The sequence below is a fragment of the Psammomys obesus genome, unplaced genomic scaffold (assembly GCF_907164565.1).
Source record: "Psammomys obesus unplaced genomic scaffold, mPsaObe1.curated_primary_1811, whole genome shotgun sequence".
NCBI classification, from domain to species: Eukaryota; Metazoa; Chordata; class Mammalia; order Rodentia; family Muridae; genus Psammomys; species Psammomys obesus.
The window spans coordinates 7,969,628-7,987,518 of NW_026592710.1; the positions used below are offsets into that span (position 1 = coordinate 7,969,628).

Here is a 17,891-nt window from a genome sequence, read left to right on the forward strand (position 1 = left end):
TGTGTGTGTGTGTGTGTGTGTGTGTGTGTGTGTGTGTGTGTGTGTGTAGATCAGAGGAAAACTTTGGGAGTTGGTTCTCTCCTCGGACCACGTGGGCTCCGGGAACAGAACTCAGGTTGTCAGGTTTGGCGGCAAGCACCTTTAATTTACCCACGGACTCGTTTCACAGGCCCATGGAAACACTTTTACAATTAAAACAAACAATATACTTAACGTGAAAATACCCCAAACAAAAAGTATAAATGCTACGATGTAGATGAATGTGTCATGCTAATTCTGTCTAAGCTGTAGCCGTGTTCTTGAGTTACTGTCCCATTTACAGGCTTTTATAAACGCATATTTGTATTTGGGTCACTTTTATAGAAATATACAGGGTTTTATTTGTTTGTTTTTGTTTTGTTTTGTTTTTGAGACAGGGTTTTTCTGTGTAGCCCTGCCTGTCCTGGAACTAGCTCTGTAGACCAGGTTGATCTTGAACTCAAAGATACTCGCCTGCCTCTGCCTCCCAAGTGCTGGGATTAAAGATGAATGCCACCACTGCTCATCTGCTCATTCACATCCCTGGTGAACGGAGGTTCCCGGCACTGTTTTCTGTTTTGTTTGTTTGAGTCTCACTCTGTAGTCCCGGTTGGCCTGAAACTCAATGTGTAGACAGTTCTGGTCTTGAGCTGATACATCTACCTGCTTTCACCTCCCATATATTGAGAGTGAGGGCGTGTACCCACCACGTGGGCCCATCATTGTCTTTTACGTGTTTGTTTGCTGTCTGGGGCACGAGGGTGGTTTTTTCCTAGAGAAGAGACGAGAGGATACTGGTGGTTGACAGGGTAGATGCACGCTGGAATGAAATGACATGCCATTCAGTGCACTGGGCAGTGTTCTCTCTCACAACAGTGTAAGACAGCAGCAGCTTCCCACATCCTAACCGACGTGCGATCTTATCGCTCTGTTTTGTGGTCTTGAACAGTCTGTATCCTTCTTATGTTAATTTGCATTTCCCAGTGACTGTAGGCTGACCGTCAAACCTCAATTCTGTGGGCCTTTCATGACAGAACTTTGGGTGCATGTGAGGGAGGAGCAAGGGTCTCCATTCTGGTCCCTCCAGCCTTCTTCCACCTTTCCCTTCCAGCTGAGGTTTGAAGTCTTTAAAAAGAAAAAAGGTCTGGGATTTCAATTTTTTTTTCCCCAGCTCCTGTTTCGTTTTGTTTTGTTGTCCCCAGCTTTTGTTGCTTTGTGACAAGTGGCATCTCTGAGAAAGAGATGGGCCCTGTTTTGTAATAGTGTCTGGGACTCATGTGGTGCAAGCCCAGGGAGACTGAGTTTCTCCGGGTTCCATTCTTTTCCTCCAGACTCCCTGGGATGATAGAGGGCCCCGCCTTCCGGTGGATTCCATGGGTTTAGAATCCCCCCAGTTCCCAGTAACATCCTGCTTCAGTCTGATTCCCCTCCTCCAGCTTTGGCTTTACTTGCTGAGGTTCCCATAGGGGAATTCTCACAAATGAGTCTTTGTTGCATGCAGCCTCTGGGCTCTCACTAACAAAGAGTGCCCAATCATTCTGCCCAGTGTGGGGTAAAGGTGGTTCTGGTACTCCACAGAGGGCAAGAGAGCTTTTTCTTGGCTTCCTGTGGGAAAAGTGACTTCTAGAGTCAATCAGATCCTTCCTGGAGGCAGAATTCCATGGGATGCCCCAGAAACAGGGAAGGACCCCTTGTGGGAAGAGGTGGGCAGAGGGAGACTCAGGTTTCTCTTAGTCGAAGGCTGTTTTCCTGGCTTGAGGTTCACAGGCAGCAGTGGCTCCAAGGCCAAGGCAGGGCGGCTGCATTACTCAGCTCGAGAGCGGTGCTGGGACCGGGACTGACTGCCCTTACTGGAAGCTTCTGCAGCTCCCACTCAGCTCTGCCCCGAGTGCGTCTTCGGGAGAGGTGATTCATTTCTAGGTCTGCACTTGCATCTGCTGCATCTCAGACAGAAGGAAAGTGGGAGCCCTTGAGGCTGGGGGCCCTTGCACATATACCGTAGCCCAGGTTGGGCCTGTGTGGTTCCACTGAGCTGTGCCCTGACCTTGGGGATGGCCTAGCTAAGATCACCTGGCTAACTCTGTAGCAGGAGTGCCTGGCTGGACCCGCAGACCAGATAACCTCGCAGAGAATACACCAACTCCCCCCCCATCACACCCCCCCCCCAAAAGGAAGGGATCTGCCTATGAGAGATTAGCAGAAGAGCCTGGCCCAGGAAGTGAGGACAGGAAGAAGGTGGACGATGTGGTCAGCCCAGCGTGGGCAAGGAGGGAGCACCTTAAGGAGGAGGCAGGGGAGGAGCCCAGCTTTACAGACTTCAGCAGGCTGTGGCCCCTCTGTCACTGGGCAACCCAGTCAGATGCCTTAAAAACAGGAGCCGGCGATCACAGCTGTCGGGAGAGGGGCAAGCTGAGTTAGGGTTGTGGTGATTCTAGCTGGTTCTGGGGGTGGGCACCTGCGTGAGTGGTGGGAAAAGCCCAAGGAGACACATCAGGTGTTTGGGAGGAACACAGATGCTCTGTTTTACCCAAGTTCGGGTGTCAAATGGGTTATTTAAGTATCGATGCATCAAGAAGCTTTGGCTTCTGCTCTAGAGCTCTGGAACCAGAATTCCTGCAGAATTTTCTGGTGCTTTCTGGACCAGTGCTGAAAGACATCAAACGTTCTCAATTAGGCTACTCACATAGCCTAAGACTCTACATATTTTGGATACCTTTCATTGTACTGATTCTTGCCAGCCCAGATGTAGGGCCTTCCTTCCTTCCTTCCTTCCTTCCTTCCTTCCTTCCTTCCTTCCTAACTCTCTTTTCTTCCTTCCTTGCTATTGCTCTTTTCTAATGATTTATTCATTTTTAGTTTATGGTCATTGGTGTTTTGCCTGCACATATGTCTGTGTGAGGTCATCAGATCCGCTGGAACTGGTATTTCAGACAGATGTGAGCTGTCATGTGGGTGCTGAGAATTGAACCTGGGTCCTCTGGAAGAGCAGCCAGTGTTGTTAATGGCTGAGCCATTTCTCCAGCCTAAACTGGGATCTCTCATTCAGCCTGGTGACATTTTCTTAGTTTCCTCTCATTGCTGTAATGGACTGTCTCAAATTTGGTGCTGTATTATTTAGTGGCTCTGGAGGGTGGGAGGCTGAAAGGAGGTCACAGACTGTGCTTCTGTTAGGCTCCAGGGGGCCTCCTTGCTCTTCTCAGTTGCTTCCTCCATCCCCATCTTCTCCAGGGCTCAGGTCCACCTGCCTGCATCATCTAAAGACTTTGCAGTTGGGTTGGGTCCCATAGAGGTGAGCTAAACTTACATTAACAATTGAGAATGAGCCAGGTTCCTTGGGAATTACAATGATCTCTTCCAGTTCCTGGCAGCTTCCACCAGGTTCCCCCTCCTCTTCATCCCCCTTCCTCCTCCCTACTGATAGTCTAGGCTACCCGATAACTCATTATGTAGCCAAAGCTGACCTTGAACTCCGAATCCTCCGTCCTGCACCTCCCAAGTTCTGGGAGCACAGCATGCATTACTATCTCAGTTATTTCTTTGTTATTATAGTTATTTCCCTGTGCACATGTCTGTGTGAACATGCATGCCGTGATGCACATGTGTGGAGGTCAGAGGGCAGCTTGCAGAGTTGGTTCTGTCCTTCCCCTGTGTCGGTTCCGGGGCTTGAAGTCCTCAGGCTTGCAGGCAAGCATCTTTACCTACTGAGGACCTCACTGATGCAGAGACTATGTGAGTCCTGAGGTGGGAGATCCCGGAGGATTTCCAGGGCGGGCTCTGTCACAAGTCCTGGCCCTCCACTGCTGGCTTTGCAGATGGAAGATGGGGCCTGGTACAGTGTGCTTGTTGCTCTGACAGAACACACGAGGCTGAATGCTTCAAAGGTTTTATTTGGGGTTGACAAGATGGTTCAGCAGGTGAAAGTGTTTATTGCACAAGCCTGCTGCCCTAGGGTTTTATCCCTAGAGCTCACGTGAAAACACCAATGTAGAAGCGTGCATCTGTAATCCCAGATGAGATGGGAGACGGGGACAGGGAGCTGTGCAGCAGAGACAATGAGATGCCTTGCTTCAAGAAGGAAAGGTGGAAGGAGAGAACCAACTGCTGAAAGTTATCTCCTACCTCCACAAGTGCACTGTGGCATGTGTGTGTGCATACACACACAGACACACATACACACACACAAAGCACCCAGAGGCACCATTCTCATCATCATCAATCTTCCTTCCTTCTTTCCTTCCTTCCTTCCTTCCTTCCTTCCTTCCTTCCTTCCTTCCTTCCTTCCTCCCTCCTTCCCTCCCTCCCTCCTTCTCTCTCTCTCTTTTTCTTTCTGTTGTTGTATTGAGACAGGGTTTCTCTGTGTAGCCTTGGCTGCCCTGGACTCACTTTGTAGACCAGGCTGGCCCCGAACTCACACAGATCTGCTGCCTGCCTTTGCCTCCCAAGTGCTGGGATCAAAAGGGTGTGCCACCACTGCCCAGCTCATCATCAATATTTTAATTTTTTTTTTAACAAAAGAGATTTCTTTGACTCCTGGGTATGGGGCCTGGAAAGTCTCAGTATCTGTGGCACAGGGACCCATACCTGTGGTCTCACAGATCCCTGTGGTAGGGGCTGGAGAGGCGGCTGCATGGTTGAGAGCACCTGTTGCTCTTGCAGAGGACCAGAGTGTGATTCCCAACACTCATCTGGTGGTTCAGTGCCATTCACAACGTAACTCAAGTTCCAGGGGCACAATGCCCCCTTCTGATCTCCATGGACACCAAACACACATGCAGTGTGCAGACTACACGCAGGCAAAACACTCACACATAAAATAAGATGAGTATAACTAAAGGAAAAAAAGCCTCCTCTGGTACCCAGACCCAGTAGTACAGGCTTCTAATGCCAGCTATTCAGGAAGCTGAGGCAAGAGGATACAAGTTCAAGTCCTTCCTGGGCAACTTAGTGAGACATTCAAAATAAGAGCAGAGGATGAGCAGACGGGGGTGGTTAGGGTGGGCATATAGCTCTGTGGCAGATGCTTCCCTAGCAAGCACCAGGCTGTAGATTCTTCTCAAGAACCACAGAACACAAAGCAAACAAAGGGCTTTTAGAACTGAGAGATGACTCAGTGGTTAAGAGCACTCCAGAGCTCTTCAGAGGACCCGGGTTCAACCCCCAGCACCCACATGGCAGCTCACAACTATCTCTAACTCCAGTTCCAGGGGATCTGACACCCTCGCACAGACACATGCAGACAACACACCAATGAACGTAAAATAAAAATAAACAAATTATTAAAAAACAAAACCAAAGCAAACCACTGACCTTCCAGGGCTAGAGAGATGGAGAGGCTAGGCTCACAACAAGAAACAAAGACCTTTCTCGTATCTGTACCGTGAGTGGGATGTGGGGACAGGGTGAGTGTGAGGGGAACCTGAGATGGCAGGAAGGTGAGGAAGGTGAGGAAGAAGAACTTGTGGATTTAGACAGAGGCCAGTGAGAGGTGGGAAGGAGACATTTAATAATGCAGCCAGTGTCTGGGGCCGTAGGGATAGGACTGAGGCGTCTCAAACCATTGGATTTGCTATAGGAATGAGGGTCTCAGAGCAACAACACCGTAGCCTACGCAGCCAAGCCTGTGGAGCATCAGCCAGAGGGGTTCAAGCCCTGCCTGAAACAGTTAGAAACAGGGTCTCATATATCCCAGGGAGGCCTTGCACTCTCGTATGTTGCCAAGGATGCTCTTTGGATCCCTCTGCTTTCGCCTGCCCATTGCTGGGACTGCAGATCTGGACCACCACAGGTGTGTGCTACTGGGGGAAGAACACAGGACTCTGTATGCAGACACTCCACCACCCCAGCTATACCCCAGCACCAGTCAAGGTTTGTTTTTTAAACTTCCCAGCATCTCAGTTTCCCCATCTTTAAAATGGGGTGAAGCTGGCTTTTCCTGAGGGGATGAAAACACAGCCTTTATAATTCTTTCTTTTCAACCTGTATCACTCTTTATAACAACTAAAATAAAAATAAAAATAAAAATAAAAATAAAAAAGTGTACATATGTAGATGCCCTGGAGGCCAGAAGAGGGCGTCAGATCCTCAGATCCTCTGGAGCTGGAATTGTAACTCCAGGCTGATGTGGGTGCTGGGAACCGAACTTGGGTCCTCTGCCGATGCAGCAAGTACCCGTAACTGCTGAGCCATCTCTCCACCTCCACCCGCCACTTGGAAGCAAATGCAGATTCTCATTCAGTGGATTCTGTTTGGGTGGCGCCTCTAAGTCTGTGTGCAGGCAACAGCCCAAGCGTGACAGTGGCTGTTAAGTACCTTGAGCACCAGGGTCTCTGAGAGGTGAATGTCCCAGGTGCGAGGGGACCCTACCTCAGTTCTGCACAGCTCTGGCCCGTTTGGGGATTTTGCTTCGACATGACTTAGTTCCCACAGGTATGGCTCAGCTGTTCTCCCTCTCTCTCTCTATTGGCTGATACCAGGTGGGACTTTCTAAAAGTAAAATTTACCAGGTCTGCTAGAGAAAACCAAACCAACCTGAAAATAGTCCCGGAGATGGTGAGGTTTGAGGCTATTCTTTTTGTTCTAGAGAGGCTCAGGTAGGGCCACAGACTCTGGTCGCCTAACTCAGCACCCTGTGGACATGTCACTTTGTCTTGAACCCATGGGGAACCCCACCTAAAACCATCCTTCCCTTGGCCCTTGGCCTCCCCCACCCACTCTTCCCCTCTGACCTCCCTCTCCCAGACACAGGCCAGAGCCCAGCTGTGCAGTAGCCGCTCCCCTACCCTCCCACCCCCAAGGCACATCAGAAGTCTGGGCCCATCTCCAATGGCAGTGGTGGGCCCTCATTGTTCAGAGGGAAGGACGCCAAAATAGACACCAAGGCTGGTGCCACCTCTCTGCCAGCATCCTGGTGGAGGTCAGAGGACAGGTTAGGCGTCGGTTCCATCATGTGCACTCAGTTGGTCAGAATTGGCAGCACCTTTGCCCCCTGAGGCACCTCATCAGCCATTACAAAACTGTGTTAACTTGACCCTGCCTTCTGGGCTCATCCAAAATGAGGACATTATAGGCTCTAAAGACTTCCTCTCTGCAGGAGAAGGCAGGCTGGGTGGCCTGGGAGCATTCAGGGCAGGCTTTGGGGCCATGCGGGACCTCCACATTGCTTCCCCGAGGGCATGTGACTCTGTCCCTTTGTGGAACTAGGAGAGCTAGTGCCTTCCTCCCTAAACCCAGCTGGGGTCTCCCTCCTTGGGGCTGGCTCTGAATAGCGGACTCCCATTGCTTCCCTGGGCAGCGAGAAGATAGCGCACCCTGCTGGCAGGTTTAGAACTTACACAGAATTTTAGAGAAGAGACACCCCCCCACACACACCACACCACCACCACCATCTGGAGATTTTGTCATTCTGGTGCCCATGGTTTACTGGGCCCAGGCTTGGTGACATCCATCTAAATCCCAGCTACTCAGAAATCTGAGGCTTGAGAAGTTTATGTTCATAGCCAGCCTCGGCTACCCGGCGTCAACAAAGCAAAGCAAACAGCCTACATTATAATTTAGCAGTTATTCAAATACTGTCCAGCAGAGCGATTGTCTCCCTCACATTCCTTAGCAGCCTGTTATCCAGACACTGAGGCTGATTGCTTTGTTCGTTTGTTTAATGGTGCTGGGGCTTAAACCCTGGGCCTCTCTCACTCTCGGTGGACACTCTATCACTGAACTATATCCCCAATCCCCCACTCCCTGCCCCCACCCCCAGTCTTTGTATTCTGAGATAAAATCTTATCTAGTCTCCACCAGGTATCCAGGCTGGACTTGAATTTGTGATCCTGACTGCTCTGTCGCTGTTGCTGGGACCATATGCACAGACTTTTTTTTTAACCTTTTGAGACAGGGTCTCAGGTAGCTCACAGTGGCCTTAAACTTGATATGTAGTTGAGGGAGACCATGAGTCCTTAATCCTATAGCCTCTGCCTCCGGAGAGCTGGATTACAGGCATGTGCCAGCGTGTTTGGCTCTGAACTGACATTTTTATTATTATTTATGTGGGTGCTGGGACTTTTAACTCCGGCCCTCACCATACAGTAGTACGTGCCCTGGATCGCTGAGCCATCTCTTTACTATCTGTCCTGACATTTAAAAATGGGTAAATTGTAGAAAGTCCCTTACTTGGGCTCATGATTCTATATAAATTATGGGGTGACATGCTGTTCCTGCTGGTATGCTGGACTTTTTAAAGATAGCCTGTAGCTGAGAGGGGAAGAAAATGGAGGCATGGCAAGAGTCAAATATCTCGTTTGTACTTGATCTAGGCAGACAGCTGCGCCGCTTTGGACTACGTTTTCCTTATCTGTAAAGCAGGGGTTGGCTGAAAGCAGGCCAGATTTGGAGGAGTGATACCAGTCCCACAAACCCCCACTGAGCCAGGGTGGGACAGCAGGGAGGTAAGCAGGCAGGTGGCCCAGGGCCGTGCTCCCTCAGACTCTGAGCGATCAGTGAGATGGTGGGGCAGGCCAGGCGGGAAAACCCAGGCGGGGACATAAAAGTTTCCCGTACTCTGAGGGCCCCACAAGGCTGAGTCCTGACAGTCCCAGCTAGCTGTACTTCAGATTTCGGTGCACACCCAAGGAGGAGCTGTGTCGGGGAACCGCAGCGTGAGGTGCCGGCTTGCTGCCTGCAGGCTCCCAGGAGCCCCCAGTGACTTGAGAAGAAGGAAAAGCTGCTTGAAGGAGCCTGGGCAAAATGAGAACGCCCTGTGCTGTGCAAATGTCTCAGTGTTTATAGCCGAGTCAGAACCAGGTTTGCCGGATGCTAGGTGAGCGCCCTACCACTGAGCTTCAACCCAGCCCTAAACCTTAGGTTTTATTTATTATTTCAAGTTAGTACGGTTTCAGAAGTGTCAAAAAGTATATAATTAGCATCCACATACCCACCTCCCAGCCCCACTGGGGTTGGTGTTGCTTTCTGAAGTTTCCATAAATGCAACACCACCACCACCCACACACTTACACTTTGCTCAGGATGGCCTTGAACTCAGGAACTGAGGCTGGTGTGATGACTAATCTCCATTGTCTCCTTGACACACCTAGAAAGAGAGAAGCTCAATGAAGGAATTCTCTCCCATCAGTTTGACCTGTGGGCATGTTGGTGGGGCATCTTCATGGCTAATTGGTGCAGCAGGGCCTGCTAGTGGGAGTGCCATCCCTGGGCAGGTGGCTGTATAAAGAAGGGAGCCGGCTGTGAGCCTGCAAGCTAGTGATCAGTGCTCCTCCGCCATCAGAGCTGCAGTTCCTGTCCTGGCTTTCCTCAACGCTGGGCTGTAACGTAGAAGCCGCGTAGACTCATCCCTCGCCAGGCTGCTTTTGGTCGTGATGTTTATTGAAGCAGCAGAAGTCAAGGCGCACAGTTGGCCTTCACTTGGCCTCTTGCCTTTCCCTCCCAAGTGCTAGGATGCCATGTGTGCACCAAAGCACTTAGCTTTGTTTTCACTGATTTCCGAAGAGGAGTGTGGAGCCAGATAGTCCTTAAAGCCAGTCAGGAAAAATAGCTTCTGCTTCCTTCCCAAATCAAGGAAGTCCTGTGGGCCACGAGTGGCCACTTCCTGTCTCCTGAGTATGCCTTTAATGCTGGCAAAATGCTGGCAATACCCTAGAAAGTGACTCTAGCCTTGTGTGGCCTGGGGGACCTGGGGTGGCTTTGGGCTCAGGGATGTGCCCTGAGAACAGTTTGACTTGTCTTCCTAAGTCGAAATTGACTCCATCTAGAAAATTCCTTTCAGATATGGCCAGAGGCTTGCCTCCTAGGTGATTCTAGATCTTGTCAAGTTGAAAAATGTTAACAGTGGGGCTTACGGTTCAAAGAACTCCAGTAAGCTGCAGGAGTTTATTCCTAAGAGTAAGTGAGGCCAGTATTACTCATGAGAGAAATGCAAAACAAAAAAGTGCTGCATGCAATCACTGCACCCCACCAAAGCTACTGCATCTTAAAAAGACAGCCTTGGTAACTGACATGCCTCAGTAGCCAGCATGCCTTGGAAAGTGCCAGCAAGAATGCAGGACAGATGGCAGTCTCACACAGTGCAGCTAAATGACCAGTGCAGGTGCTTGAGAAAAATTAGATGGAGAACAAGGCTAGGAGTGTGGCTCAGGTGATAGAGTACTTGCCCAGCATGTCTGGGGCTCTGGGTTTCAACCACAGGTTAAAACTAGGTGTAGTGGCACACACCTATAATCCCAGTGCTTGGGAGCTAGGGACAGAAGGACCAGGCATTTAAGGTTATCCTCGGCTAATAGTGAGTTTGAGGCCAGCCTGTTCTACACAAAAGTTCTAAGACAGTAAGGGCTACATATAGAGACCTTGTCTAAAACAATAATAAATAAATAAATAAACAAATAAATAAATATATAAATAAATGAGGCAGTATTAGCATGGCAACCAAAAGACGAAAACAACCCAATGTCCATCTAGATTAAGAAACACATACATTGGCCACATTTCAAGGCCATGGGAGTTGGTGACTTTCCAAAAATGTGAATGATTCTTGAAACTTAATATTGAATTAAAGAGGCTGTAGGGCTGGGGAGATGGCTCAGTGGGTAAGGATGTGTGCTACACATGCTTGTGCTACACAAGCATGAAGGGTTCAGACCCCTAGAATTCACTTCAAAAGCCAGGTGTGGTCACCAGTGCCTGTGGACCCAGTGCTGTGGGGGAAGAAACAGGATTGCTGGGGCCTGCCAGATGTTGACCTAGCTTTGTGCTCAGTGAGAGACCCTTTCCCAAGGGAATAAGGTGGACAGTGATAGAACAGGACACCTGATGTTGTTAGGCCCAGCGAGAGCCCAATTTCCGGGGAGGTAGATGAAGGGAACTCAGAGACCTAATCTATGCAATTGCAAGAGGTTTATTCAAGCCATCACACAATGGGGCTGCTCCACAAATCGTTGAGGAACAGCGCCAAGAGACAAAAGCCTGTTTGTTTGTTTGTTTGTTTGTTTTTAAGGAAAAAGCGCAGGAAGCGTGGGGGATGCAAGCTTGGCAGCTTAGGAGTGGGTGAAGGATCTATAGCGTGGTTGACTTTTAAAATGATTGGTTCATTTTAGGCGCCCAAGTCCAGTCAGTCCTGCCCCAGACATCTGGACTGGTTGCCAGACAACACTACCTCGCAGCTGCGGATCTGGACATTCCTCTGCATCGGGGTGGAGACCTTTGGAGCAGTTGCTGGGCAATGTTATCCCGCAACTGCTGGCCTGGTCATTCCTTTGCAACAGGGTGGGTCTTGTCTCAATTCACCCGCTTCTCCTTTTGTCCGTGTCCTTCTGCTTTCTGGAAAAGTACTGGGAGAACTTAATTTAATATGGGGTATAAAATTTATAAAGAAACCTGGAAAGCTAGCCTGTTCCTTTCATTGTCCTCTTCTGGCTTCCAGACACATGCATCACACACACAGACACACACACAGACACACACACACACACACACACACACACACACAGATCACACAAGGATTTTTAAAAGAAGCTGGCTAGGGGCTGGAGAGATGACTCAGAGGTTAAGAGCACTGCTTACTTTTCCAGAGGTCCTGAATTCAATTCCCAGCAACCACATGGTGGCTCACAACCATCTGTAATGTGATCTGGTGCCCTCTTCTGGCATTCAGGTGTACATGCAGGCAGAACATTGTATACATAATAAAATAAATAAATCTTAAAAAAAAAAAGCTGGCTATAGCAGTGAATGCAAGCAAAGTACAGTGATAACAGAAACATGTTTGCATAGTAAAACACATCATTTTCTTTTTTGTTTTTCTTTTGACACTGGGTCTCACGATGTAGCCCTGGCTGTCCTGGAACTCAGTATGTAGACCAGGCTGGCCTTGGAGTCACAAAGATCTGCCTGCCTCTGCCTCCTGAGTGCTGGGGGCAAAGTGTGTGGCACTGTACCCAACCAAACCCATTTTGTTGTGCACTAATTACAAAAAAAGAGAGACAGTTGCAAAGGAGCAGACTGGGCAGTTTGACCTATGTCAAATTTGAGAGCAGACAGGGCTAATTAATGGACAGGACACAGAGGTGGGTTAACGTTTTGTCTCCAAAGGGGGATCTGAGCATGCTGGGTGTGGTGAGGGCCTGCCTATGTCCTGGGATCTGGGCACTTTCCCATCTAGGTGCGCAGGACTTCAACCCGTAGGAAACTTTCCCAGATGCTTTTATTGCTGCACATGTCCCAGAGACAGGGTGGGAGGCAGGGTGTCAGTCCTCTGGAGGATTACACCAGCTGGGACCAGCTGCAACCATGGCTGATGGCTTGAGGGTAGCTGAAAGAACTGGGTGGTGTGTGTGTGTGTGTGTGTGTGTGTTGACTGTGAGCACAGAAGGACATGGAGACTCCTGTGGGTTCCACCTGCATTTAAGTTCCCATTAGCTCTGTGGGGAGATGTGGAGTCAGAAATTTTTTTTCTGATCTCTATGACAGTAGGTCTCAGCCTGGCCTTGACAAAGGAGAGGACACCAGGTTGGGGCTGCAGGGTGGGACTGAGGGTGGAAATCTGGCCTTGTCTCACCAGCTTCTCCAACCCTCTAGGACCGACCACTGAAGACCACCTGTGCTGGAGACCCCAACTACTACCCCGGGGAGGCTGCCGGGAGCTGCTGTCACCGGTGCCCCTCCGGTGAGTGGGATACTGAGGGCAGGAGGTAGATTCCTTGTTTTGATGTATGATTCCCATGGGGGAACTGGTGAAAAAGTGAGGTTTGGGGAAGGCTGGAGATAAGCCAGCAAACACAGTCATGGCCATGGTTGGCTACAGGTTTCTAAAGGCTATCCATAATGTCACAGGGTCTGGGGAAGGGCAAGGCTGCCTGCTGGACAGGCTAGGTCTGCCACTGCCACCAGGATGCAAGACCCGCTCTGAGGTTTTGATGATGCCTATCCAGGGCTCTCCAGCTCCCACTGTGACCTCCTTTGTCTCAGCTCACTAGTCACTTACTGAATGAAAAAAAAGAAGTAGAAAGAAAAGACAGGACTGCTCCTAGGTATGGTGGGGGAGAAAGTTTATTGTAGATAAACGGGGATACATCTGAGAGAGTCCAGAGTGCACATGGCCCTGGGTGGGAGAGGGGAGAGAGGGGAGCCAGCTATGGCAGCCAAGAGGGCAAAAGGTTAAAAAAAAAAAAAAAAAAAAAGGAAGGTGACCAAAATGGCTGGGTTATGTAGGGGAGATACTCGGGGGAAGGGCAGCCCAAATCTTGGGCTGGAGAGTTTTGGGAGGTAGAGGGAGGGTATGCCAGCCATACCCTGTAACAGATATGGACTGAGGGATGCTGGGAGAATCTGGCAGCCATGTCTGCTTTGATATGTTAAATAGGCACCTCAGCCATTTGTCCCAGAGTCTGAGACAATATTATCCTGCCTTAAGTATTGGTTCTGTTCTGCAAATGAGGCTGTTGGGGTTCAGCCAGCTAAGACACTTGCTCAGGGTGACCCCTGAATCTCAACAGCCAACACCTCCTGTGACCAACTGTCATTTCTGGAGAGTGAAAGCCCTTCTCAGTTCTTCATTTTCTTCTTTCCTCTTCTCCCCTCCCTCCCCCTTAATTTTTTTTTTAATTCATGTGTGTGATAATTTTGCCTGCATGTATGACTGTGCACTAAATGCATGTAGCTCTTGCACAGATTAGAAGAGGGTGTTGGGGCCCCTGGAACTAGGAGCAGCCATGTGAGTGCTGGGACTTGAATCTGGGTCCTCTTCAAGAGCAGCCATGGCTCTTAACACTGAGCCATATCACTGGCTGATTCTTCTTCTTCTCCTTCTTCTTCTCCTTTTCCTCATTCTCCTCTTCTCTCTTCCTCTGCTTTTCCCTTTAAGTGTGTGATAGGGTCTGGATGGCCCAGTTTGATCTTGAACTTGCTGTCCTTCTCAGCATCTTCAGGCATACACCACCTCACCCTGCTCTTTCCAGTTCTTGTCTGCTCCAAGCCAAGTTTGTCCCAGGCCACAATTTTCTGGGGAACTGAACTTGCCTAAACACTGCTGGCTTCCTGGAATGCTCACCCACCCTAGCACAGTGTGAATTCTAGAAGAATGTCAGGAAACACTTCTGGAACAATCTTCAGGCCTGAAGATTAGAAAAGGTTATGAGGCCTTTTGGTCCCCTGTGACTATGATCAAAAGTCTCAAGCACATGTGGGGGCCATTGGCAGCTGGGGTATGGGATGAAGCGGTCTCTGAGCTCCAAGAATAGACGTGTATTTAGAAGAGACAGTAGCTATGACAGTTGAGGGTGGGAGGAAGTCTCTGTCACTGGCTCAGTGTAGCTGTCCCCTGCTTTTAGGACAGCAAGGCATCAGAGGTAGGTCACTGTGTCTGGAGGGCTTCCTGTGGGTGGGGAGTAGCAGGACCATGTTCCTGGCCCATGTACCCACTATTGACTCTTCCCAGCAACAGCGTCTGGAGGTGGGGACAGGCAGCTCCGTACGAGGTCATTGGGGATGTGGCTGGGCTGGGTGAGATTCTTGGACAGTTGTTCTGAGGCCTGAGTTCTCTGAACACCCCATGAAATGGGACTCCAGCCTTGACAGGCTACCAGAGGAAGTACTTGAGAAAGAATTTAATAATGCCTCTTCCCTCCCGCCCCCAAATGAGTTCAGTCTGTTTCAGTGGGGCTTGAAAGATGGCTCTGTGGCTAAAAGCACTTCCTGCTTTTCCTGAGGACCCAGGTTCACTTCCCAACACTCATAATCAAAATTAAAAAAAAAAAAAAAATTTTTTTTTCAAGACAGTGTTTCTCTGTGTAGCCTTCTTTTTGTAGACCAAGCTGGCCTCGAACTTACGGAGCTCCAACTGCCTTTGCTTCCCACTTAAAGGCATCACCACCCGGCTAATTTAAATGTTCTGTGACAAGTCTTTCACGACAGCTTGACAGGGTCCCACGTAGTTAGTCTAGGCTGACTTTGAACTTTGTGTGTGGTGTAGTCTGGCCTTCAACTCCTGATCCTCTGACCTCTGCCTCCTGACTGCTGGGGTTATTTGTAGGCCTATGCCACCATACCCGGCGTCTCTTGGGTCCCTCCTGCCCCCTCCTGGTCTCCCCAATGCAGCGTATTCTTCTCCCCATTCCTGATTGGGGTCCTGCAGGCCGTTACTTTCCACTGGTTAGCAACTAAAGGACCCAGCCGGGCGTGGTGGCACTCAGGGAGGCAGAGGCAGGCGGATCTCTGAGTTCAAGGCCAGCCTGGCCTATAAATCGAGTCCAGAACAGCCAAGGCTACACAGAGAAACCCCGTCTCAAAAAAGAAAGCAAAAAAAACCAACCAAACAAACAAAACAAGAAACAAAAAAGGTACCTGGAGAATCCAAAGTCAAAGATTTGGACTGATTAGGTTTCTGTCCAGGGCTCGTCCTGGCTTGCAGTCTGACCCGCCCACCTCTCCACAGTGTGTGATCCCCTTTCCTAGAGGCCTACCTATCCCATGGTAAGGGCTCCTTCTGGGCTCCTTTATCCTTAGTGAGCTCCTGAACCTCGCTCTCCAAATAGTGAAGCTAAGAGTTTCATTATGAATTCCGGTCCACAGCAGTCTCCTCCCACCTCCTCTCACCCATTCCCTCTCCCTCCGCGCCCCGCCCCGGAAGAGGCCCCTTTTTCCAGCTCCTTCCCTCGGTTTCAGGTCTCCAGTCCTTTGCTTATGCCTGTCTTCCTCACCCTTGGGTGCCCCTTTCTGCCATCTCAACCCCGCGGCAGCTCTGAGACCCCACCTCCAGGAGCCTTCCTTCGCTGCAAGAGACTGGCTCCCGCCTTTCCATTCTGGGCATTTTCACCCTTCTGCCCACAGCGTGCTGTGACACTCGGTAGCCACAGTTCCTGTCACAGACCGGAGGTTGTGAGCGTGACCCTAGGTCTTAGGCTTTCTCCATGTGACAGCAGGGACTAACAGACAGATTGCTCCCTCCGCCCACATCCCCGGTGGCCCAGTGCTGACGGTAGCTGAGCCCTCAGGCCCGTGTGGTGGGCGGGGCATTTTGCTGGAGTTTTATTGACCCTGAGCTTCCGAGCAAGCCACAGAGGAAAACCAGAAAAACCCCTTCTTCCGTGTTTTGGGGAAATTTCTGACATTTTGCCCGCCCACTCAAATCAGCGCTCAGCTGTGTGGCAAGGTTTGCACGTGGGTGGGCTGGTGGAGGAAGGAAGCCGAGATGTCTTTCCACGTCTCTCCTCACCTAGGAGAGGTGCCTTTCCACACACCAGACAGCCACGACCCAGTTGTCTGCTTACACACCCTTGGTGACAAGCTCACTGCCTACCTCATAAACGGCCAGCAGCACCTACAGATGGAGCAGGGCGTTAGGATGAAGGCCTGGCCCTTTACTCACAGTAGCGCTTGAACCCCATAGGGACCCAGAGAGGGAATTTGGACAGGACCTACAATCACCTGCTAGTAAGCTCAGCCAGGGCTAAAATAGAGTCCCCAGCCCTTCCCCTTTCCTCCGTTTTCTGGACCCCAGGTCTTGCACAGGGTGTGGATGGTGAAGGCCCTGGCGTCTATTCATGAAGTCGGCAGGCACGGGTTCACCAGATATGAGCCAGGCCCTGCAGCAGGTGGCTCAGTGGTGGCTGGAAACAGCCGTCCTGGAGAGTCTGGCAGTATTTCAGGCAACTTAGATAGTGAGAGTTACCTCCCAGCCGTGATTAAAGGGATATGCCATCAAGCCCGGCTTGTTCAAGCAGAAACTCAGCGGTAAAGCCAGACCTCTAGGCGGGAAAACTCTCAGACCCAGGGCTTAGCATGGTCCTGTGCCCACGTAGCGCCAATCGCAGTGGTGAGAAATGTGTCACGCTCTGATTGGTCTGTTGGAGTCACATGTCTATCCTGAGGCATCGCTGGAATAAATGAAGTGTTCTGATTGGCCCAGATGGGTCATGTGCTCATTCTGGACCCAAACTGTGGGAAACATATCTGAACAAACATGGCTGACTCTGGCAGGGCAGACAGAACCCCTTGCAGATATCTGGGATGGTCATTCCGCATCTATCGTCCGTCTCGCCGTCATCATCTTGCATCTCCCATCCTCAAAGAATGGGAGGAAGATTGCTGGGTGATTCCAGGGTCAGGGTCTTCGTGGTCTTGACTCCCCGCAGATCCCTCAGTTCCCTCAGAGAATCAGGATGTCTGCTGAGAATGACAGCCAGCACCCAGCCTGTGCTTGCTGACCTTCATTGTCCCGGCACCCCTTTCCGTTTTAGGAGAAACAGAGAAATCATATAGTTAGCGTGAAAGAGGTCATTGCGATTGTCCAAGGCCCAAGTTGTCAGGTGGCAGCCCGGGAATGCCGGATCTAGGTCTTCCCCATACCAGAGTTGCCCTTTTTTGCTGGCCCAGTGAGCTCCACGGAGGTTCATGCCTCTGTCTGCAACAGCCATGGGTTAAAGTAGTGACGGGTGGGGTTCATGGCATGAGAGATGGAGGATGGAAGGCCAGCTCATGACCAAGGTGACCTAGCCTAGGACTTCTCTGCTGCTTTTCCCAGGGATGTCTCCAACCCAGCCATGCCCGCAGGGTCCTGCGCACTGCAGGAAGCAATGTGCTCCCGAGTACTACCTGAATGAGGACGGGTACTGCACAGCCTGTGTGACCTGTTTGCAAGGTAAGGAACCCGTTCTCGCCCTGGGACCTGTCTGCGAGGGGAAAGCTGAGAGGCAGGAAGTTTCAGGGTTTGGTCCTCTGGGTGACTCAGTTTACCTCTCTGGATTTGAAAGTTGACATCAGTAGTCCTCTTTTGCATCCCTGCTTTTCCGGGAGGCCTAGTGTGCTCCCTGGAAGGAGAACTCACGTCTTCACTGCCCTCTTCTCGGCCCGTTTCTTTGGGGAGGAATCTGAGGATT

General features: G+C 50.5%; 1 protein-coding gene across 1 annotated transcript in view; it reads left to right on the top strand.

Annotated features, from left to right (window-relative positions):
- The window catches only part of Tnfrsf8 (TNF receptor superfamily member 8), a 42,009-nt gene that overhangs the window by 1,128 nt on the left and 22,990 nt on the right, over positions 1-17,891 (top strand). The window contains exons 2-4 of the mRNA XM_055615074.1: positions 11,164-11,283; positions 12,595-12,682; positions 17,537-17,653. Of these exons, the coding sequence (XP_055471049.1) occupies positions 11,164-11,283; positions 12,595-12,682; positions 17,537-17,653 (325 nt within the window). The remainder of the gene's footprint in view (positions 1-11,163; positions 11,284-12,594; positions 12,683-17,536; positions 17,654-17,891) is intronic.